Source organism: Pantherophis guttatus, chromosome 12 (genome assembly GCF_059756535.1).
Source record: "Pantherophis guttatus breed Tessera chromosome 12, ASM5975653v1, whole genome shotgun sequence".
NCBI classification, from domain to species: domain Eukaryota; kingdom Metazoa; phylum Chordata; class Lepidosauria; order Squamata; family Colubridae; genus Pantherophis; species Pantherophis guttatus.
The window spans coordinates 24,583,185-24,606,656 of NC_142074.1; the positions used below are offsets into that span (position 1 = coordinate 24,583,185).

The 23,472-nt window shown below is 46.5% G+C and overlaps 1 protein-coding gene across 6 annotated transcripts in view; it reads left to right on the plus strand.

Moving 5' to 3' along the window:
- FGF13 (fibroblast growth factor 13) overlaps positions 1-23,472 on the plus strand; it is a 116,156-nt gene that overhangs the window by 60,758 nt on the left and 31,926 nt on the right. Inside the window, exon 1 of one of the 6 annotated variants that reach the window (XM_060683977.2) lies at positions 21,374-22,348. The exons of the other annotated variants lie outside the window; for them this stretch is intronic. Within the exon in view, the coding sequence (XP_060539960.1) occupies positions 22,159-22,348 (190 nt within the window). The 5' untranslated portion in view covers positions 21,374-22,158. Of the gene's footprint in view, positions 1-21,373; positions 22,349-23,472 lie in introns of those variants that run through there. 6 annotated transcript variants of the gene reach the window in all.

The window sequence follows — 23,472 nt, forward strand, 5'->3', positions numbered from 1 at the left end:
ACAGCCTCTCAAGCATCCTCTATCCTTCTTTTTGTTAGACTAAAGGTAAAGGTTCCCCTCGCATATATGTGCTAGTCGTTCCTGACTCTAGGGGGCGGTGCTCATCTCCATTTCAAAGCCAAAGAGCCAGCGCTGTCCGAAGACATCTCCGTGGTCCTGTGGCCGGCATGACTCAACGCCAAAGGCGCACGGAACGCTGTTCCCTTCCCACCAAAGGTGGTCCCTATTTTTCTACTTGCATTTTTTACCTGCTTTCGAACTGCTAGGTTGGCAGAAGCTAGGAGAAGTAACAGGAGCTCACCCCGTTACGCGGCACTAGGGATTCGAACCGCTGAACTGCTGACCTTTCGATCGACAAGCTCAGCGTCTTAGCCACTGAGCCACTGTGTCCCTTTGTTAGACTACTCATGTCTGATTCCCATGATTTAGCCTCCAGAACTCTTATCATCTTCGTTGCTGTTCTCTGCACACTTTCTTGGTCCTCAGAAACTTGCAATTCATATTTAGAGATATCCTGTCCCAGTTTGGAGATAACATTGAGCCTTCAGGGCTGAGAGCTCTTAGTAGCCATGTCTCCCAAGGATTAATTCAATTGCCTCTGGATGCTACTCAAAAGAGTGACCAACAGCAACTGCAACAAAAATAGCTTTCTTAATGCCTCGGTTTTGTTTGACATTTGTCTTTCACTTCCTTTTTTTTTTTTTAAAGCAACTTTTGAAAGGGATGAGCCAGTGAGAGAATTTCTAACAGCAGAATCATCCATGCTGACAACTTTCTGCTTCTTCCCCTTTTGGAAGTGCAAGACGGCTAAAGAGTCACAAGATAATCAGTTGATCCGGCCGCCTGAAGATTTGAATTGAAAAAAACAAAAACAAAAACAAAAAGATTTTTAAAAAGATTCAAAACAGGCACAAGTTTTAAACTAGACTAAATGACAAAGCAGAAAATAGGAATGTAGGGAATTTTTTTTCCATATTTTTGGGAAGGGTGGGAGGGTGGAAAGGAAGGAAGGAAAGGAAAGGAAAGGAAAGGAAAAAGGGAGGGAGGGAGGGAGGAAGGAAGGAGGAAGGAAGGGAGGGAGGGAGGAAGGAAATTGAGGGAGGGAGGGAGGAAATTGAGGGAGGGAGGAAGTAAGGAAAAGGATTTCGAGGGAGGGAGGGAGGGAGGGAGAAAATTGAATGAGGGAGGGTGGGAAGAAGGAAGGAAATTAAGGGAGGGAGGGAAGAAAGAAGGAAGGGAGGGAGGGAGGGAGGAAGGAAGGAAGGAAGGAAGGAAGGAAGGGAGGGAGGGAGGGAGGAAGGGAGGAAGGAAGGAAGGAAGGAAGGAAGGAAGGAAGGGGAGAAAGCCAATAAGCGAGAGAGGGAGGGAGGGAGGAAGGAAGGAACAAAGGAAGGGAGAAAGAGGGAGGGAGGGAGGGAGAGAGGAAGGAAGGAAGGAAGGAAGGAAGGAAGGAAGGAAGGAAGGAAGGAAGGAAGGAAGGAAGGAAGCCAATAAGCGAGAGAGGGAGGGAGGGAGGAAGGAAGGAACAAAGGAAGGGAGAAAGAGGGAGGGAGGGAGGAAGGAAGGAACAAAGGAAGGGAGAAAGAGGGAGGGAGGGAGGAAGGAAGGAAGGAAATTGAGGGAGAGTGGAAGGAAAGGAGGAAGGAAGGAAGGAAGGAAGGAAGGAAGGAAGGAAGGAAGGAAGGAAGGAAGGAAGGAAGGAAATTGAGTGAGGAAACAAGGAAGCAAGGCTAAAAGCACCTTAGGACAGGAAGTATGTTTGGAAGATTGAGGCCACCCATATCTCCAGTGGGGTCATCTGTGAGAAGACCAGCCACCTGCAATCTCTCAGGAACTATCTCAAGGTTTCTAAGGCATGGACCAAGCCTTCCATTTCATGCCAGAACATGGAGGGTTTTCTTTCACCCAAGATTGGGACACTCATCTCCCAACAGCAGGGAAAGCAGTAGTGTCGGTCATGCTTTCATTCTTTTAGGAAACCCCATCCAATTTGACTGTTCTCCCCATTCCATTTTATCCTCTTCCTCCTCTCCTCCTCCTCCTCCTCCTCCTCCTCCTCCTCCTCCTCCTCCTCTCCCTTTGAAAACACATCTTTCAGGGCATAAGGTCAAAGCCATTTGGGGGGGGGAAGAAAGAAGTCTAGTTTCCTTTGTGTTGTGTTGTGAGTTGCTCTGTGTTTTATCTATTGGTGAAATGCTCCCAATTTGAGTCTCCAAAGGCCCTTAAGAGCTGTTGTGGCCTCTGCAAATAGAACCGGGGGCGAGAAAGTCAAGAAATTGTTTTCTGGATGTTTTCAACATTGCTCAGCCAGCACACATTAGCAGCCTCTCGAGAGGATACGATGCTCCGTGTGTAATGGGTGGGATGGAGATATACATACGTTCATCCAAGGCAAAATGTAGATCAGGCTGTTTCTTTCCCCCTGTGCTGGATCATTCAACGGGTCAGAATTCCAGAACCACAGAGTTGGGAGGGACCTTGGAGGTCTTCTAGTCCAACCCCCTGCTCAAGCCTGAAATAGGTGCCAAATCTCTTCTTACAAAACCTCCAGTGATGGATCACCCACAGCTTCTGGTGGCAAGCTGTTCCACTGGTGAACTGTTAGGAAGTTTCTCCTTAATTCCAGGTTGCTTCTCTCCTTGATTAACAGCATTAACAGAATAACAAGAGTTGGAAGGGATTTTGTAGTCCCCCATCCAAGCAGGAGACTCTACATCAGAGGTGGCATTCAGTCGGTTCGTACCGGTTCGTGTGCACCGTTGGCGGAAATTTGGCCAAGGTCGTCGAACCGGTAGCGATGACCGGCTCGCCACGTCCCCAAACCGGTGCCCCGGTTGCCGCTCGCTCACGCCGCCCGCCATGTTAGTCACCGCCATGTTCTTCATGCACACGCATCCCATTGCCTTGCAAGTCCAATGGGATGCATATGCGTGAAGAACATGGCGGTGACATGTGAATGCATGCAGGACTGTTTATGAAGGGGTTGAGGTGTTGCTGCAAAGTTCACAATCTTTCTTAGGTTTGGGACAGGTGGGGTATAGGGGAGATACAATCCAAAACGAAGACCTCCTCCCAAAAGTTCATCAGACTAGAAATTCATTCAGCATTTGAAAGAGGGGACAAAAATGGCTTCTTATTGCCTAAGATTCAAACTTCCATCTTGGTGCAGGACAGAATTTTGCCTACGGTGAAGGCAGAACTTTTTGTTAGATCTCTACTAAGGATCAGAATTTGTAAAGGTAAAGTTTCCCCTCGCACATATGTGCTAGTCGTTCCCGAATCTAGGGGGTGGTGCTCATCTCCGTTTCAAAGCCGAAGAGCCAGCACTGTCTGAAGACGTCTCCGTGGTCATGTGGCCGGCATGACTCAACGCCAAAGGCGCACGGAACGCTGTTCCCTTCCCACCAAAGGTGGTCCCTATTTTTCTACTTGCATTTTTTACATGCTTTCGAACTGCGAGGTTGGCAGAAGCTGGGACAAGTCATGGGAGCTCACCCCGTTCCGCGGCACTAGGGATTCGAACCGCTGAACTGCCGACCTTTCGATCGACAAGCTCAGCGTCTTAGCCACTGAGCCACCGTGTCCCTGTACAGAATTGGGTCCAGTCTCAAATCCTGATTGAAACAAACTGTATCAGGCCAGTTCCATCATTCTACAAGCTGAAGGAATGGAAGAAAAGTGACAGCAGTTACCTGAGGGAGCTTTCAAGGACTTTTAATACTTCTGCGTCCTCTGGTAAGACTCATAACTCTTTCCTCTCGGAGCCTTGAACAATTCCGCAAAGCGACAGGTTCATTCTCCAGCGCATCCCTTATAAAGATCAAGTAACAGATCCCTAGGAAATTCTTTGGTCCCCTGACCATGACCGGGGCAATACAAGTGAGAGCAGGGGTGAAATCCAGCAGGTTCTGACAGGTTCTGGAGAACCGGTAGCAGAAATTCTGAGTAGTTCGGAGAACCGGCAAATACCACCTCTGGCTGGCCCCTAAGAATGGAGACTTTGCAATATCCTTCCCCAGGAGTGGGGTAGGAATGGAGATTTTGCAGTATCCTTCCCCCAGGAGTGGGGAGAGAATGTATCCCTCCCCTGCCACGCCCACAGAACCGGTAATAAAAAAAAATTGGATTTCACCACTGGGTGAGAGGAACTTGTAGTTTAGTGCAGGGGTCTCCAACCTTGGCAACTTTAAGATTTGTGGACTTCAACTCCCAGAATTCCCAGAATCCCTAGAACCAGCAAATTTGGCTGAGGAATTCTGGGAGTTGAAGTCCACAAGTCTTAAAGTTGCCAAGATTGGAGACCCCCTAGTCTAGCCTACAGAAAGTAAAATTTTACACTGTTCTGAGACTTTGATTTGTGGTGCACGATTTCCCCTTTTTTTTAGCAAAAATGGAGGGATTTAAAAAAAAATAAAGAAAACGTTCCCCACTTGGACTCATGTCCGTGGCCCACTCTCTCAACGTCCTCCCTCCATTGATGGCCCCCCAGAGAGGTCCATCGCTTAGCAGCGGAGTCGTTCTCACGCGGGAAAGGGCGGGGGTGGGTGGGAAGACGGAAGCGCTGCCTGTCACTTTGATCTCTCTTGTCAAGGATGCTCCTCAAGTGCGTTTGACAGATGGGTTTGGGAAGAGATGGCTGGGGGTGGGGTAGGTAGGTGTGAACCTGCGACATCGAATTCGGAAGGATGGGATGTCGAGAAGCAAAGTTGTTTGTGTGAGGGAATGCGCCGTGAAGGGTGTCAGTCAGCTCATGGGTTCCTTTCGCGAAACTGTCTCTGCTTCAGGGGGTGGGGGAGATGATCCCTCTCCGGCCTCACCTTTCCAAATAAATGGAGCCCGATGTTCATCATCTATACATCACATGTGAAGCTGGCATTGAGCCATGTGTGTGTGTATGTGAAGGGCAAGTGGAAGCTTAGGAGCAAAAGCAATTTCTTAGCTTTAGAGTTGACCGAAAGGGAGGGAGGGAGGGAGGAAGGAAGGAAGGGGAGGAAGGGGAGGAAGGGAAAAAAGAGGGAGGGAGGCTGGAAGGAAGGAAGGAGAGGAAGGGAAGAAAGAGGGAGGGAGGGAGGGAGGAAAGAAAGAGGGAAGGGAGGGAGGGAGGGAGGAGAGGAAGGAGAGGAAAGGAAGAAAGAGCGAGGGAGGAAGGAAGGAAGGAAGGAAAGGAAGGGAAGAAAGAGGGAGGGGAGGGAAGAAGGAGAGGAAAGGAAGGGAAGAAAGAGGGAGGGGAGGGAAGAAGGAGAGGAAAGGAAGAAAGAGCGAGGAAGGAAGGAAGGAAGGAAAGGAAGGGAAGAAAGAGTGGGGAGGGAGGATGGAAGGAGAGGAAGGGAAGAGAGGGAGGGAGGAAGGAAGGACGAAGGGAAAAAAAGGAAGAAAAAGGGAGGGAGGGAGGGAAGAAAGAGGGAGGGAGGAAGGAAGGAAGGAGAGGAAGGGAAGAAAGAGGAAGGGAGGGAGAAGGAAGGGGAGGAAGGGAAGGAAACGGGAGGGAGGAAGGAAGGAAGGGAAGAAAGAGGGAGGGAGGGAGGAAGGAAGGAAAGGGAGGGAAGAGAGGGAGGAAGGAAGGAAGGAAGGACGAAGGGAAAAAAGGAAGAAAACGGGAGGGAGGGAGGGAGGAAGGAAGGGAAGAAAGAGGAAGGAAGGAAGGAGAGGAAGGGAAGAAAGAGGAAGGGAGGGAGAAGGAAGGGGAGGAAGGGAAGGAAACGGGAGGGAGGAAGGAAGGAAGGGAAGAAAGAGGGAGGGAGGGAGGAAGGAAGGAAAGGGAGGGAAGAGAGGGAGGAAGGAAGGAAGGAAGGAAGGACGAAGGGAAAAAAGGAAGAAAACGGGAGGGAGGGAGGGAGGAAGGGAAGAAAGAGGAAAGAAGGAAGGAGAGGAAGGGAAGAAGGAAAGAGGGAGGGCCGTTCTAACAGTCACTAAATGAACTGTCGTAAGTCAAGGATAACATGTAATCTTTGATAGCTTTCTACCCAAATCTGCCATCTGGTGGCAACATCACTTACACCCACACAGCGCCGCCGCCTTCACCGTCTTAAAAATAAGTGCCGGAAGAAGGGAGCATTGAATTATTAAAATATACAAAATGGCATTTTTTTTGTAGAATTATTTCTAGACTGGTGCCTTCACCTCTAGACCAAGCTGAGTCTCTCTTAACCACTAAACCAAACTGTGGTTCATTTCCAGCTCTCTAACTTGGTTGCTTGGAAATGGTGGCTCAGTGGCTGAGACGCCGAGCTTGTCGATCAAAAAGTTCGGCAGTTCACCGGTTCGAATCCCTAGCGCCGCGTAACAGGGTGAGCTCCCGTGACTTGTCCCAGCTTCTGCCAACCTAGCAGTTCGAAAGCAGGTAAAAAAGGCAAGTAGAAAAATAGGGACCACCTTTGGTGGGAAGGGAACAGCGTTCCGTGCGCCTTTGGCGTTGAGTCATGCCGGCCATATGACCACGGAGACGTCTTCGGACAGCGCTGGCTCTTCGGCTTTGAAACGGAGAGGAGCAATGCCCCCTAGAGTCGGGAACAACTAGCACATATGTGCAAAAGGAACCTTTACATTTACCTTTTTAACTTGGTTGCAACTCTCAGTCTTCGCTCCCTGGGCTTTGCGAGTAGACACGTGGCAAACTCCTTTCCCTGCCCTGATAAGCCGAAGAGTAGACTCACGAAACCAAAAATAGAATCATTCATATTCAGTACGAATATAACATTTTAACCATCTGTGCCGCTGCTTTTTTTCTTCTTCTTTTTTTCTTTTTCGGCTAAAAATTAGCATTTGGTTGAAGAAAAGAGAGGAAAGTAGAATTCTTACTCCCGTTTCTTGCCGATGTTCGTTGGCTGCTTTGTCAGGATCTCAGCTCATTGGTGACCTGCGAAATAGATCACTTGTCGGAAAACCCGTCTAGATCGCAGATCACTTGGTTCCCGCCCCCCCCCCGATTCTGAGCAGATAGATCCCGTAAAAAGGGACAGCACAGGGATGAAATCCAGCAGGTTCTGAGAGGTTCTAATGAACCGATAGCGGAAATTTTGAGTAGTTCGGAGAAGTGGCGTAGGAGGCTAATTCCTCCTACTAAGGCAGCATTTAACATCCAGCTGCCTGCAATTATTGCGAGTTCAATTCTCACCAGGCTCAAGGTCGACTCAGCCTTCCATCCTTTCTAAGGTGGGTAAAATGAGGACCCGGTTTGTGGGGGCAATAAGCTGACTTTGTATAAAATATACAAAAGTATGAAGGCTATTGCTTAACGCATTGTAAGCCGCCCTGAGTCTCCGGAGAAGGGCGGCATATAAAAATAAATTAAAAAAAAAAAAGCGGCAAATTTATTTATTTATTTATTTATTTATTTTAAATTTTTACTGTATTTTAAAATATGGGTATTTTAAATTATGGGTATCAATTCAGCCAAATTTATTTAATTCATTTTATTTGATTTTAAATTTTGTATATATATGTGTTTTATTTCAAGGCTGTTCACCGCCCTGAGTCCTTCGGGAGTAGGGCGGTATAGAAATTCAAATAGTAATAATAATAATAATAATAATAATAATAATAATAATAATAATAATAATAATAATAATAATAATAATAATAATAATAATAATAATAATAATAATTGCAATACCTGGTGATGCACGAATTGAAGATAAGCAGCAAGAAAAAATCACAAAGTACCGGGACTTACAAATTGAAGTTGAGCGACTGTGGAAAAAGAAATCATGTGTTGTCCCGATTGTAATTGGAGCCCTTGGAGCAATACCCAAAGGGCTACCCCGCTATTTAGAAATTCTAAATTTGCCGGACTTGAACATTTTGACTCTACAAAAAACCACCTTACTCGGAACAGCTTACATCCTCCGACGATACCTTAACAGTTCCTAGGTCCTTGGTTAGGACTCGAGCTGCTGAGCTATTAACCAGCCTCAAAGGCTGTGAATCTCACTAAAGATTAACCAATAAATAATAATAATAATAATATTTATTTATTTATTTATTTATTTATTTATTTATTTATTTATTTATTTATTTATTTATTTATGGTACTTGTATGCCGCCCTATCGCCAATGGACTCAGGGCGGCTCACAACAATTAAAACAAAGCCAACAAACCATTAAAACAAAAGTCCAGGTTAAAATTAACAAAAATTCAATAAAGCCCAGTTAAAATTCTATTAAAACCCCCATCAGTCCAGGGCGGCCAGGTGAAATAACCAAGTTTTCAGCCCACGACGGAAAGAGCGAAGGTCGGGGGCCACCCGGAGCTCCAGAAGGAGTTGATTCCAAAGGGTGGGTGCACCCACAGAGAAAGCTCTCTCCCTGGGGGTAGACAGCCGACACTGTCTGGCCGACGGCACCCCAAAGAGGCCCTCCCTGTGGGGACGCACCGGGCGATGGGGGGCTGTTGCTGGCCGCAGATAGTCTGCCAGATATCCCGGGACTAAGCCATGTAGGGCTTTATAGGTAATCACCAGCACCTTGAATCTCACCTGGAGGGCAACCGGCAGCCAATGCAAGTTACGCAGGAGAGGTATAACATGGGAGTGTCGAGACACTCCCATCATTACCCACGCGGCCGCATTCTGCACCAGCTGAAGCCTCTGAGTGGTCTTTTTTTTTTATTGAAAAGTTTTTAAAAATTTTACACATATTTTCCTTTCCCTCCTCCCCCCTCCTGCGCCAACTCTTCCCCCCCCCCCCCCCCGGACTTCCCACAGCAAATACAGAATATAGCATTTAACAAACATATAAACCTTCCCTCAACCCTTGCACCACTTATATTTTCCTTATAACCCACAAGTTAAGACTTTTTGGCACCATGAAAAGTTCAGATTTCTTAGGAACTGCTGCCATCCTGTGGTATTTTGGTGCATCAAGCTGAAGTTCAAGAATATCTCCTCAAACCATGAATTATTGCTTGTTGGTAGCACCTGGCTTGGAAGCTAAGCAAGGTTAATCCTGGTTAATAGTTGGAGGAAAAACCTCCATTCCTCTCCTGATGGTTGCATAGGGCGGTGAACAGTCAAAATAACATACATATAAAAATGTAAAATAAAAAACGATTTAAAATAATTAAACCAATTTGGCTCATCAGTTAAGATCTTCAGCATAAAATTTAGAACAATTAGAAGAGATTTGTGCCAGCCCGGCTTGGTGAAACAGAAAGGTCTTAAGTGCACGACGGAAAGTACGGAGATCTGGGATCATTCGTATCCCTGGGGGTATCCTGTTCCAAAGGGCAGGTGCCCCCACAGAGAAGGCTCTCCCCCTGGGAACCACCAGTCGACATTGCTTTAGTGACGGCACCCTGAGGAGGCCCACCCTGTGGGAGCATACTGGTTGGTGGGAGGTTATCGGTTGCAGAAGGTGGTCTCGTAGGTACCCAGGTCCTAAGCCATGGAGCACTTTAAAGGTAAGAACCAACACCTTGAAGCGCACTCGGAAGACCACCGGGAGCCAGTGCAGCTCGCGTAGGAGAGGTGTTACATGTGAGCACCATGTTGCTCCCAATATCACCTGCGTGGTCACATTCTGGACCAGTTGGAGCCTCCGTGTGCACCTCAAGGGGAGCCCCATGTAGAGAGCATTTCAGTAGTCCAGTCTAGTTGTTCTCACTGTCAGGAAATTTCTCCTTAGTTCTAAGTTGCTTCTCTCCTTTGATGAGTTTCCATCCGTTGCTTCTTGTCCTGCCTTCAGGTGCTTTGGAGAATAAAAAAGAGACTATGTGTAACCTGCACATGACCTGGATTCCTGTAAGGTATTCATATAAAATTTGGAGAATAGCTTGGCAGCCCCTGAGATATTGGAAGACTGCTATCATGTCACCCCTAGTCCTTCTTTTCATTAAAATATCATGGCAATTATTTATTTGATATTACCGGATATACTTTCAGTCCCTGAAATATATTGTATCATCAACTCAAAATCCATTCCAGATGTTGAAATAACATAAGGGCCTAGTGGCTCAGCAGACTGATAGCATTGTGATTAACACCAGCTGTCTGCAATTACTGCAAGTTCAAATCTCACCAGGCTCAAGGTTGACTCAGCCTTCCATCCTTTCTAAGGTAGGTAAATTGAGGACCCAGTTTGTGGGGGCAATAAGCTGACTTCGTATAAATATACAAAAGAATGAAGGCTATTGCTTAACCCACTATAAGCTGCCCTGAGTCTCCGGAGAAGGGCGGCATATAAGTCAAATTTAAAAAATAAAATAAAATAACAGGCCCCAAATTTGATAGAAACATTCAGTTGAAGTTTTAGTAATCTTTAGAGGTTGGGCAAATGTAATAAAAGCCTGCAAAACCAAATGAACATTGAAAAATCACTGATTATATCACAGCTCTCACATAAGAAGCACTGGTAAATAGCAATCATTATTATAAATTTGCTACCCAAAAAAAATTATTGCTGCATTAGCCAAGCAATTGAGTTAAATGCCCACCAATGCTAAAAGTTTTGCTCATTTATTATACTTGCCAAAATCAATAAGCAGTTCTTAAAGCTTTGATTTAAAATAAATAAATAACGCTACAGTTACAATCCGTTGCATGAACTTCATTCACCACCAGGGAGCAGAATGAGACCAGCAATCAAATTTGGAAAAAAAGAATAAAGAAAGCGTCACATTTTAGCTACTATAACTAAAATAAAAAAATAAAAAAATCTGCAAGTTGATTTGTTAGGAATTTGTTGGGATGTGATGGCAAGATCAGATAGCAGCAAATTGTAGCTGCATAATTCCTAAACTGCATTTGCTGGTGTCACAAAGCAAATTCTTGCTATTCCCATCCTTGTTAATATTGTGCCAGCAATATGGATATAGAGGGAAAAAAGAAGGAAATATGAAACTGTTGTTCTCCTCCTCCTCCTCCTCCTCCTCCTCTTCCTCCTCCTCCTTTTCTTCCTCCTTCTTGTCATAATTTCAGCTCTCAAAGATAAAATTTAATCTTCTGGGTGAAAATATATCGTAGCAAAGAACCTGGGTATAGTATGTAAGGTACTGTACACAATTTGACCATTGCACTGAAGTTAAAGTCAGTTGGTGCTTGGAGAGCAGAGGCGTGTGCCACACCCTAAGTTTCATTCTAAAAGAAAGATGGATTATAACTCTGTGTGTGTGTATGTGTGTTTTAAATACTACTTCGCATATGATTATTATTCAACAAGCGGTTTTCCAATTTAATTCCTGGCATTTCCCATTAAAACGGCTCAGCCAACAGATGGAGTGGGGGGGGAAACAGACTTTCTGCCCCGTTGAGTGAGACAATCCTAAATTAATTGGACAAACAGTAGCACAAATCAGCTTCCTACATTCCAGCTGGCATCCAGGATCACCCCTCCGTTTCCAGTGGGAAAGATACTTTCAGTACTCCAAATCTGTAGAACAAGGTGGAGCAAATATGGCGGAGGTAAGAGAGGCAGTGGCTCACCGGCTAAGATGCTGAGCTTGTCGATCGAAAGGTCGGCAGTTCAGCGGTTCGAATCCCTAGCGCCGCATAACGGGGTGAGTTCCCGTGACTTGTCCCAGCTTCTGCCAACCTAGCAGTTCGAAAGCACGTAAAAAAATGCAAGTAGAAAAATAGGGACCACCTTTAGCGGGAAGGTAACAGCGTTCCGTGCGCCTTTGGCATTGAGCCATGCCGACCACACGACCACGGAGACATCTTCGGACAGCGCTGACTCTTCGGCTTTGAAACGGAGATGAGCACCGCCCCCTAGAGTCAGGACCAACTAGCACATATGTGCGAGGGGAACCTTTACCTTTACCTTAGGGGGAAAAAATACCATGGTAGCATCTCTTTAGTGTCATCTGAAAGTTATCCAGATCTCGGCAGTTCAGTCGTGATAGTGAAAGGAAGGAGGAAGAAAACTCAAGCGGGGAAGATCTACCATCACTGTTGCTCCTGCTATCCATCGCTTGCAGATTCTGGAAGCTTCTCTGGTGATCCCTGCTGCCGCTCCTCTTCTATCACTGATGATGTTACCTAGTTGGGTCTAACATCTGCAAGAAAAGAAGCAATCTCAGAGAACACCAAGGACCCCACAACCTCTTCTTTTTTTCCATTCTCTTCCTTCCTCTTTGTTTTTTGTTTTTAAACTCATAAACATTTTGAACACAGTGTATTGTCAGGGTATATCATTTACAAAAGAAAAACAAAGAGAGAACAAAAAGGAATATTAACACATATAGTGGTAACAATGGTAATAATATAACAGAATAGTTTTGGCTAAATTTCTCTTTATATTAGCTTATTTATAATTCTGTTAATTATATTAGCATATTTATAATTATAAACCATCTTTATATTAAACTCATACGTAGCAATAATCTTTCTTCATCTAATTTCCACCTCTTATCTCTAACCATTCATAAAATCTATTCCATATCAAGTCATATTCTGTGTCTTATTTGTCTTTTATTTTTAAAGTCAATCTGTCCATCTCTGCACAGTCGAATATTTTCCGAATTACATCATCATCTGATGGCGTGCTCTCATTTTTCTAATATTGTGCAAATAAAATCCTTGTTGCTGTCAGTACATGCAAAACTAAATATATATTCCCTTTATCATAATCCTCCGGCATTATACCCAACAAAAATATTTCTGGTTTCAGATCTATATGTTGCTTAATCACCTTTTCCAAGCAAGTATGTATTTTCTTCCAATATTTTCTTGCTTTCATACATGTCCACCACATATGATAATAAGTACCTGGGGTCCTCCTTGTGAAGGAACGAGAAGAAAGATCTTAGCTAAGAAAGTCTTCCAAGCCAATGACAAAGAATTCAGTTGTCAACCTGACTTGCCCCATTACAGAATACAGAGACTTTAATTAAGTGAATCCTGGCTTACGTGTAGTCATCAAACTCTGTTTGGAAATGTCCTTTGGAGGAGAAGAAGATTTGACCAAAAGAAGAGCACAAGGCCACCCTATTCTCATTCTACTTTAGGACATTCAAGGTGAGATTTATGATATTTGATGGCACATTGTTTGTCTTGACAAACACAGGATTTCCAATTGTGGCTGACATAACTCTTGATCTCAGTTATATCTAAAGCAGAACTCAAACCTTGGTTGATGATGTCAGGGTTACTTCCAGAAGAAACCTCCAAACTTTGCCATGAAGCTGTCATCGTCGAGTTGGCAGGAAAGGAAGCTTGTTAAATCAATGGAGAGCCATCCTGCAGACTCTGTAATCAATCTAATTTGATTGACATGTAGACAGGAGGAAATAACAGTTGGTTGCTATCCCTGCTGTGAGAACTTCTTGATGCAACTTCTGTCTGTTTGGGGTGTGTCCTTCCTTTGCACCCTTCCCAAAATTGTGTTGTCCACAACACAAGTTAGCGATTTGGTCCTCCAGTCCAAAAGTCCCTTTCTCCTGGTTCACCAATGACCGCACCCAGTAAGAGATGCATCAAAGTGGCAATTCTCTCAGGAGTTTTGGCAAACATGATTCCTGTAAATGTTTACAACTCCGTTCATGGATCATCAATAATTCAGCTTAAACAAAACCAGCTTGAGTATCTCTCTCTCTCTCTTTTTTCCTCCTCTAAAAGGTTTTTTGGGCTGTTTTGTTCTGTTTTGTTTTTTTTTCCAACGGAAACATTAAAAACCCAAAGCCTGAGATATTGGGGGATCTGATTACACTGAAAGATAATTTCCCTCCCTCGTGATCTTAGATGGGCAAATAAAATCCAGCATTTTGAAAGAGAGAAAAAAAAAAATCACACTGAAGCCAAAGCAGCAGCGGCAAAAAGAGAGGAGGAAGTCAAAGGCGCATCTCCAACTTTGCCAGAAGACAACTTCTCAAAGCCATGCATTTTTAATGCACGCTGAAAGTCGTAATGGTCTTTGGCTTCTAATGTCCATTAATGATCCCTGCATACCACAAAGATGTTTCTAGCCGATACCTTGGAGAATTCTTTTCCATCCATCTTTAAACTTGCTCTGAGCTTGTTCGCAGATGAAGGCTGGGATTGAAAGGGGCAGCACCGGCTCCGGAGGAGAAGGATGGCGCTGGGGTTACGGAAATCGTATTCGGGTAAGGAGGAAAAGAAAGAAAAAAGGAAAGGAAAGGAAAGGAAAGGAAAGGAAAGGAAAGGAAGGAAGGAAGGAAGGAAGGAAGGAAGGAAGGAAGGAGAGGAAGGAAGGGGAGGAAAGGGAGGAAAAAGGAAGGGAGAGAGGGAGTGCCATTGCAACTTTGAATGATCACTAAATGAATTGTTGTAAGTCGAGAACTACCTATAATATTTGATGGATGGATGGATGGATGGATGGATGGAAGGAAGGAAGGAAGGAAGGAAGGAAGGAAGGAGCGGTTTAGAAAGGGGGTAACTTGGGGAAAAAGCTGGGTAGCTTTTTCTGGGGTCCGCAAATGGAAAGGGAGCTTAAGATTCAACGTTTCTCATGGTCTGTTTAGTTCTTTGGTAGGGAAGGGGAGATTTATACCATCGTTTTGGATCCAGAAACTCCCATCAAATAATAATTATTTATTTTATTTAGCGTGTGGCCCAAAAAAAAAAAAAAGAATTTGTTAAAAAGCACATCACAATTACATCCTCGATGAGCAAATATGAGCCTATTTAATCTATATTCCAATTTCAAGTCAATACGCGATGGAGTTGCATACATAGGAAGTCTTTGGAGGCTATGATAATGATATCGTAATGTCAACTAGCGGCTAACAGGATCCCAGATCTTCAGTACCTTTTGGTCAGGTGGCAAATTTGTTCTCCAACATACCAACATGGCTTGTTTTTGGGTTAAGCAGAATTCTGTCATTCCTTCAGATATGGAACACACTTAGTTGGGAAATTCACATGGAGGCGAAGGCTTTCCGGGGAGAAAAATATTCAGGGAACAGACAGATACAACCAAGAATCCTGTTGCAGGACTTGGAATTCTGTTGCACTTCCCAGCTGTAAATTATCCCAAACTTCTTAGAATTGCAGAAATGTTTTGTACAAAACTGAGATGTAAAAAGCTCTTGCTTGCAACCGGTTCTTTACCCTGGTTTGTTTGCAACTGTTGTTGCAAGGTTTCGTTAAACTTGACCGACAAAGTAGCGTGGAGGTTTTCTTGGCGAAATAAACCGATTGATCCCTAGCCGTGTCGTGAGGATAGGTTTCTGGAAGACCGAAAGAAAAACCCATCTGGGTTTGTGAACCAACGCCCTGTGACGGACAGGGTACCAACCCCATTCCTTCCTCAGTATTATTTTTTTTTAAAAAAATAATAATAATAATCATGCTTGCTCATCGTGACAACTAGTGGAATATCGTAACGTCTTCCGTACAAAGCGGTTATTTTCTGAATATTTCTCTTCCCTCGACCCCTCCTCAAATCTTTATTTTAAAAAGAAAGGAATAGTAGTATAATATGTTCTGATTGTACATATATATGCATTTATCTTTCTATTATAATCAATCATTTTTGAAGTTTTCTTTCTTGTTTTGGCTTCTGTTTTCTAGCCACTTGTACAGTCTACTCCAAGTTTTATAGAACGGTTAAATATATGAGAAGGCACATACTGAATAGTGAATTACAAAAGTAGAACATGCATGCTGATATGGAAAAGCTGTAAAATGATATTATAATGTTAAATTTGTGTTTTTAATCGGTTTGCATTTTTATATTTTTTTTCCTTTTTTTTTTTCTTTTTTACTTGCGGTTTTTAAGCTTGGAAAATGTTCAATAAAAACTATTTTTCAAAATAAATAAATTAATAAAGGAAAGGAAGGGAAGGGAAGGGAAGGGAAAGGAAAGGAAAGGAAAGGAAAGGAAAGGAAAGGAAAGGAAAGGAAAGGAAAGGAAAGGAAAGGAAAGGAAAGGAAAGGAAAGGAAAGGAAAGGAAAGGAAAGGAAAGGAAAGGAAAGGAAAGGTGAGATAAAAATGGAAGGCTGGAGCCCAATGGTGTGGCTAAAGCAGCTTATACTGGGCATCAAAGACACATGAAAGTTTATTAGATTTCTATACCGCCCTTCTCCCAGGGGACTCAGGGCGATGTACAGCCATATTAAAACACATACATTTATAAAATTTTAAAAAACATGACAAGATAAACGGCATTAAACAAGAAAGCAATGTTGAGGTTGGGAGCTGTTAGGGGTGTTTTGTTCCGGGTTCAATGATAGACGTGTCAGGATAGGAAAATTCAGCTGAAAAAGTCCTGCGTTCCCTTGTCCACAATACTTATATTTGAGAAATAATGGCTTTTGCAAACACGCTAGTTTGGTGTTCAACCTCTTCTCTGGAATTGAGGAGAAACTTCCTAACGGTGAGGACAATTAACCAGTGGAACAGCTTGCCACCAGAAGTTGTGGATGCTCCATCACTGGAGGTTTTTAAGAAGAGACTAGACAGTCACTTATCTGAAATAGTATAGGTTCTCCTGCTTGAGTAGGGAGCTGGACTAGAAGACCTCCGAGGTCCCTTCCAGCTCATTCGTTCTATTGTTCCATTGAGGTTGGGTGAAAATTCGAAACGAGAATTTTAAATTCGAAACGAGACGGATCCAGCGATCTGTACGCATTAAACAGACTCCGGGGGAGGGTGGAGCTTGTCAACTACAAAACCGCACATTTGTCCTTGGGATTACCTTGTGGTGCCCCTTCCATCCAATCCCTAATCAGGTCCGCTCAGCTCTTTTGAGATGAGCCAAAAATAGGAGAAAAGAGGGGTTTTGCGACTTTTTTTTTTTTTTTTTTTTTGCCGGATGTCAAACCAAATTTTCCCTCTTTTTGTCGGCATTGCTGGAGACTCAGGCAGTGGAGCAGCTGTTCTGAACTTGGAAGCGATTTCTCTTTTTTTTCCCCCAAAAAGAACATAATGGAGAGGAACACAAGGCCTCTCTTTCAAAGTGCTCCAAAAAATGTCTTAAAAAAAAAAAAAAAAAAAAGGCTCATCGGGGCCACGGCTCGAGAATGCTGGGTGGAAATCCACCTCCTTTTGATCCTGTTCCAAATCTGCAAGGAAGTTTTGTTTTTTGTGGGGTTTTTTTGCCATGACCCAGAATTCAGCAAATGTGTGAACGGCCTTCGTTGCATTCCCTCCTGCATTTGGCTCCAAATCATTGTGGTCTTAATTCCTTAGCGGGTGTAAGCAGGGGTAGGCTGTTGGGGGTTCGCAGAGGTTCGGGAGAATCTCTAGCTAAGATTCTGTGCAGTTCGGAGAACCCCCAAATCCCACTCCTGGCTGGCCCCGCCCCACCCTGCCCCTCCCCTCCCAGGAGTCCCCACGTGGCCCATTTTGGATGCACGTAAGTTCGGGGCGCGTCTGGAGTCTCGGGGAGGGTGAAAAATGGGCCTACCAGAAGTTCGGGAAGGCTGGAAACGCAACCGTTTCTGGCCTCCGGAGTGCCTCTGGAGCCTGGGGAGGCCATTTTCACTCTCCTGGAGGCTCAAGGAAGGTCTCCGGAGCCCGGGGAGAGCAAACCACCACCACCACATTGTGGTGCAGGAGGCCAACTAGGCCACGCCCACCATGGCCACGCCCACCCAGCAATCAGGCAGAGAACCCCTTGCTAAAATTTTGGAAGCCCATCCCTGGGTGTAAGGTTTTGTTCAGTGTTCCATTGCAACGTGGAATTGACCGCTTTGGGTGGCATTTAAGCGTTTTCTGCGGCCTAAAAACTTTTATGGGTGTTGCTCTTCGTTGGGGAGTTGGGAGAATACTCTAAAAGAGAGGGATCCGGGGATCTGTACTCATGAAACAGCTTGTAAACCATCAATTAAATGCATGTATCGGTACCAACAATTGTGATTTATCCGTAGTGTGGTTGAGTAGCTCTAGGTTCCATAAATAGAAGTGTAATATGATTGTGAGGTCTTTGGGGCTCTCTTAAGTTTGGACGTCGCATTACCCAACTAGGTAATGCTAGGGGTGCTAGGGATGGGATGTACAGTAGGGAGAGGAGGAGGAGGAGGAGAGGAGGAGGAGGAGGAGGAGGAGAACTGTGGAATCCTTGGTGCTCTCTGAGCTTGGTAGTTTTTCTTGCAGATGTTTTATGACCCAACGAGGTAACATCATCAGTGCTAGAAGGAAGTAGGGTTTCTGGAAAGGAGGAGGGGGAATGGGAGAAGGAGGAGGACTGAGGGGTCTTTGGTGGTCTCTGAGCTTGGTAGTTTTTCTTGCAGATGTTTCATGACCCACGTAGGTAACATCATCAGAGCGAGAAGGGAGTGGGGTTTGTGGAAAGGAGGAGGAGGAGGAGGAGGAGGAGGAGGAGGAGGAGGAGGAGGAGGAGGAGGAGGAGGAGGAGGAGGAGGAGGAGGAGGAGGAGGACTGTGGGATGATTTCTGAGATTGCTTGCTTTCTTGCAGACATTTAATTACTAGGTAACATCATCTAGTTGATTAACGAAATGTCTGCAAGAAAACCATCAAGCCCAGAGAGTACCAAGGACCCCATAATTCAACCTTCAGCTACAACTATTCTCTTCTATGGGTATAATGTGACTTTAGGTTGCATAGCTAGAAAGAAGCATCAGGAGCAACTAACAAGCAAGATCCTAGTTGTGTTTGACTTTGGACATGCCTCTCATATACATAGCATGGAGCTGTTTTAGAAAGAAACCAGAAGGATGAGAGGTGTGTTAACTAAGGGAGTCACAGCTGGTTGCTGAGGGTTGCCATCCTCAAAGATGTGGAGGATTGTCCCACAGACAAAACAGCTAACTGGGCCTTTGTTGTAGACGTCCATGGCTGGTATCTGTTGGTTACTGTTGAATTTCAAGGTTTAATGGTGGTGAAATGCAGTATTGTAGGCTAATTTTGCTGTCTGCCGCTGCCAGCAGTTCGATTCTGACTGGCACAAGGTTGACTCAGCCTTCCATCCTTCCAAGGTTGATAAAATGAGGAGCCAGATTGTTGGGGGCAATAGGCTGACTCTGTCAATTGCTTAGAGTGGGCTGTAAAACCACTGTGAAGCGGTATATAAGTCTGAGTGCTACTGGGAAGGGAGGAAGGAAGGAAGGAAGGAAGGAAGGAAGGAAGGAAGGAAGGAAGGGAGGGAGGGAGGGAGGGAGGGAGGGAGGAAGGAAGGAAGGAAGGAGGGAGGGAGGGAGCGAGGGAAGGAAGGAAGGAAGGAAGGGCAATGGCGGCGCAGTGGTTAGAATGCAGTATTGCAGGCTAATTCTGCTCATTGCCAGCAGTTCGATCCTGATCAGCTCAAGGTTGACTCAGCCTTCCATTATTCATCGGTCAAATGAGGACCCAGAATGTTGGGGGCAAGAGGCTGACTTTGTAAGCCGCTTAGAGAGGACTGTAAAGCACTGTGAAGTGGTATATACTGTAAGTCTAAGTGCTATGGCTATTTTCCTTCCTTCCTTCCTTCCTTCCTTCCTTCCTTCCTTCCTTCCTTCCTTCCTTCCTTCCTTCCTTCCTTCCCAGTTGTTAGAATGCAGTATTGCACACTAACTCTGCCCACTGCCAGGAGTTCAATCCTGACCGACTCAAGGTTGACTCAGCTTTCCATCCTTCCAAGGTTGATAAAATGAGGACCCAGATTGTTGGGGGCAAGAGGCTGACTCTGTAAGCCGCTTAGAGAGGGCTGTAAAAGCACTGTGAAGCGGTATATAAATCTAATTGCTATTAGTGACTATGTTCTAGACAGCAGATATCCATCATTGTTGCTGGTAAACCAGAAGGAAATCTGCTCTTCTGGTCCACAGTCCCAAAGGGCCTAGTGGCTCAGCAGACTGATAGCATTGTGATTAACACCAGCTGCCTGCAATTACTGCAAGTTCAAATCTCCCCAGGCTCAAGGTTGACTCAGCCTTCCATCCTTTCTAAGGGAGGTGAAATGAGGACCCAGATTGTGGGGGCAATAAGCTGACTTTGTATAAAATATACAAAAGTATGAAGGCTATTGCTTAACACATTGTAAGCCGCCCTGAGTCTCCGGAGAAGGGCGGCATATAAATCAAATAATAATAAAAAAAGACAATTGGACTAAAATGTATGAAGAACGGTTGCAGGGTTTGAGTCTAGAGAAAAGAAGGACTTCCAGTATTTGAGGGGCTGCCACAAAGAAGAGGCAGTCAATTTATTTAACAAAGCACCGGACGGCAGGACAAGAAACCATGGATGGAAGTTAATCAAGGAGAGAAACAACCTAGGATTAAGGAGAAACTTCCTAACCGTGAGGACAATTAACCAGAGGAACAGAAACTGCCTTCAGAAGTTGTGGGAGCTCCATCACTGGAGATTTTTAAGAAGAGATTGGACAATCATTGTCTGAAATGGTCTAGGGTCTCCTGCTTGAGCAAGTGGCTGGACCAGAAGACCCCCAAGGAACTTTCCAGATCTATTGTGATTCTGGATTGTAGGACAAGCAATGTTGGATGACCGTAGGACTCACAATGGCGTTGGAGGCATCACATGACAAGACAAGGGATGTAGACTAAACATGAGGATGTTCTTTCAGCTCATAGAAGTCCGTAGGAGGTCGATTAACCAGTGGAACAGCTTGCCACCAGAAGTTGTGGATTCTCCATCACTGGAGGATTTTAAGAAGAGATTCGACACCGATTTGTCTGAAATATTATAGGTTCTCCTGCTTGAGCAGGGGGCTGGACTAGCAGACCTCCAAGGTCCCTTCCAGCTCATTTATTTTTATTAGTCATATTTCTATGCCGCCCACTCTCCGAGGACTCTGGGCGGCTCACACCAAAGACAGTATACTAAATAGCATCTTGCCCCCAACAATCTGGGTCCTCATTTTACCCACCTCGGAAGGATGGAAGGCTGAGTCAACCTTGACACGGGCCCCGGGCCCATGCCATGCCATCTTCAGTGGCTTTTCCTACTAGTATTCTCCAGATCCCCTCCTTCTCCGGATTTTTCCCAAGCACAGCAGGGAGGCCAGAAACTCCGATCCTTCCTCTACCTCTCGTTCCTTTCTCCGGCTTCTCTCCCCCTCTCCCTCTTCTCCTCCCCCCACCCCACCTCCTACCGGCGTTTGCCTGGGGCTTCTCACGACCCAGGGATCACCCGGCCTCGCCATACCCGGGGGGTTTCAAAGCCGTCCCGATCAAACCACGTTAGTTTGGGGCGCCTATCTCGATTTGGCTACAGACTTTCTTTATTTGCCCCCTTCCTCTTTTTCGGGAGGTATCTCGGGGGAGGGGGGGGCAGAAGGAAGACCTCGACCGTGCGCTCCCTCTTCTCTCCTCTCCTCCTCCCTGCGCACCGATCCCGGCTTCTGCATTCATGCCAGAGGGGGAGGGGAGGAGGGAGCAGAGCCGCCCGGGGCTTTTGCCGCGTCGCCTCTTCCTCCTCCTCCTCCTCCTCCTCCTCCCTCCTTTCTTCTCCTCCCTTCACCGCCGCGCATCGCCTGGAGGGGAGCGCAGCCTCGGTCGCTCGACGCTGCTGTTGCTACTGCTGCTGTCGAAGGAAAATCCCGAGCGAACCGCCCGCTCGTTGGCTCGCTTGTCGCCGCCTTCTCCTCCTCCTCCTCCTCCTCCTCTCCCGTTGCAGAGTGCGCGCTCGCCTTCCCCCCCCCCAAAAAGACGCCAAAGCCTCGCTCCGTCCGGCAGCTTGCGGGAGATGCTGCGGCGAAGGCTGACCCGGTGAGCAGGACTCCAACCAAGCTCGCCTTCCCGGGGGAGGACGCCACCAACCTCCTTAAGGAGCCGCTCTCCAGGAGCAGGGACGCTAAGGCGCCCGTCCGGAGCTCACCCGGAGCCCCCTTCTCCGCGGGGCCGCGGGGTCTCTAACAGGTTGTCTGTTGGCCGGACGGAGAGAGGCGCAAGGAAGAGCCGACTCAACCGGGGAGAGGCGCCGGTGCTGCGCCAGGGCGCCCGTGCGCCTTTGGAGCCGTCCGGAGAACCTGTTGGGTGTCCGGTTTCTCTGAAGGCAGAAAGAACTTGGCGTCCCGGGATCGAAGTTGCGGGAGCTCCTTGCGTTGCAGCGGCCCGGGGCACCGCCTTTTGGGAAGGGGGAAAGCATCCTTTCCTCCCGTGCCTCCGTCGCCCAAGGGCGCACGCCTTGCCCTCCTCCGCCAGCGTCCCTCGGCGGGCACACCGGGAGCGGGGAAGACGGCCTAGCCCGTCGTCCCGCCGCTTCCTCTTCCTAAATCCCGAGGGGCGGCGAGAGCAGCATGCTGGGGGCCTCCCCCGCAGGCAGCGCCCGCAGCCTCGCCGAGTGACCCTCCAGGGTGGCGGCTATGGCGGCAGCCATCGCCAGCTCCCTGATCCGCCAGAAGAGACAAGCGAGGGAGCGCGAGAAATCCAACGCCTGCAAATGTGTCAGCAGCCCCAGCAAGTCCAAGACCAGCTGCGCCGACAAGAAGAAGCTCAGCGTCTTCTCCCGGGTCAAGCTTTTCGGTTCCAAGAAAAGGCGGAGGAGGAAACCAGGTGAGGATGCGCCTGGACCCAACCTGGGGCGGTGGGAGGGGGGCTGAGAGGCGGTGTGGAGGCTGCAGGAGTGGGGCGGGGGCGGGGAGGGGGGTCCCGGCGAGACTGTTGCTTCCCTGGAGTAGTGGACATCGGGGGGGGGGGTCTTGTCTTCCTTCACTCCAACCTTTGGCCAGGTGGCTCAAGTTGGAAGGGCTGCAGTCTCAAACATTGAGATGAGTTCACCTGACCCAAAGGAGCTGGCTGCGTTTTAATGGGGGTGCCTTGAGCCTTGGGGGTGGGGGGGGGTGAGGATTCATGCCAAGAAAGCCACCAACAAATCTTGAGGGTAAGCAACTCCCCCTGGGGGTCTTACCAGAGTTAGTTCTTGGAGAAAGCTGGTCCATCAGTCCTTTGCGTGGAAGGCTCTTTCAGTGGTGAATGAGGCAAGGATAGCAGTAGCAACAGCCCTTAGACTTATATACTGCTTTACAGTGCTTTACTGCCTTCTCTAAGCGGTTTACAGAGTCAGCTCATTGCCCCCCAACAATCTGAGTCCTCATTTTACTGACCTCGGAAGGATGGAAGGCTGAGTCAACCTTGAACCTGTTGAGATTTGAACTCCTGGCAGTGAACGGAATTAGCCTGAAATACTGCATTAGGAAGGAAGGAAGGAAGGAAGGAAGGAAGGAAGGAAGGAAGGAAGGAAGGAAGGAAGGAAGGAACATAGAAATAGCACTTAGACTTATATCCCGCTTCACAGTGCTTTACAGCCCTCTCTAAGCGGTTTACAGAGTCAGCCTCTTGCCCCCCAACAATTTGGGTCCTCATTTTTCCCACCTCGGAAGGATGGGAGGTTGAGTCAACCTTGAGCCAGGCGAGATTTGAACTGCCAAATTGGATAGATATGGTCTATCCTGAGCTGCAGGAGCAGGAGGAGATGGGACCTTCCGTGGCATCTCCAGATCACCTCTCAGATGGAGAAACCAGAGGTTGAAGAAGGTTGGAGTCAACACGAATGCTTACGTGTTGCAGAAGTGTGTTCTAAGATCGGAACCACAGGGGACTTCTAAGAGGTCTTCTCCTTTCAGGTGCAGAGTCATGAAACATTTGTTGGACTCTGGCAGAAGGATGTTCCTTGATGA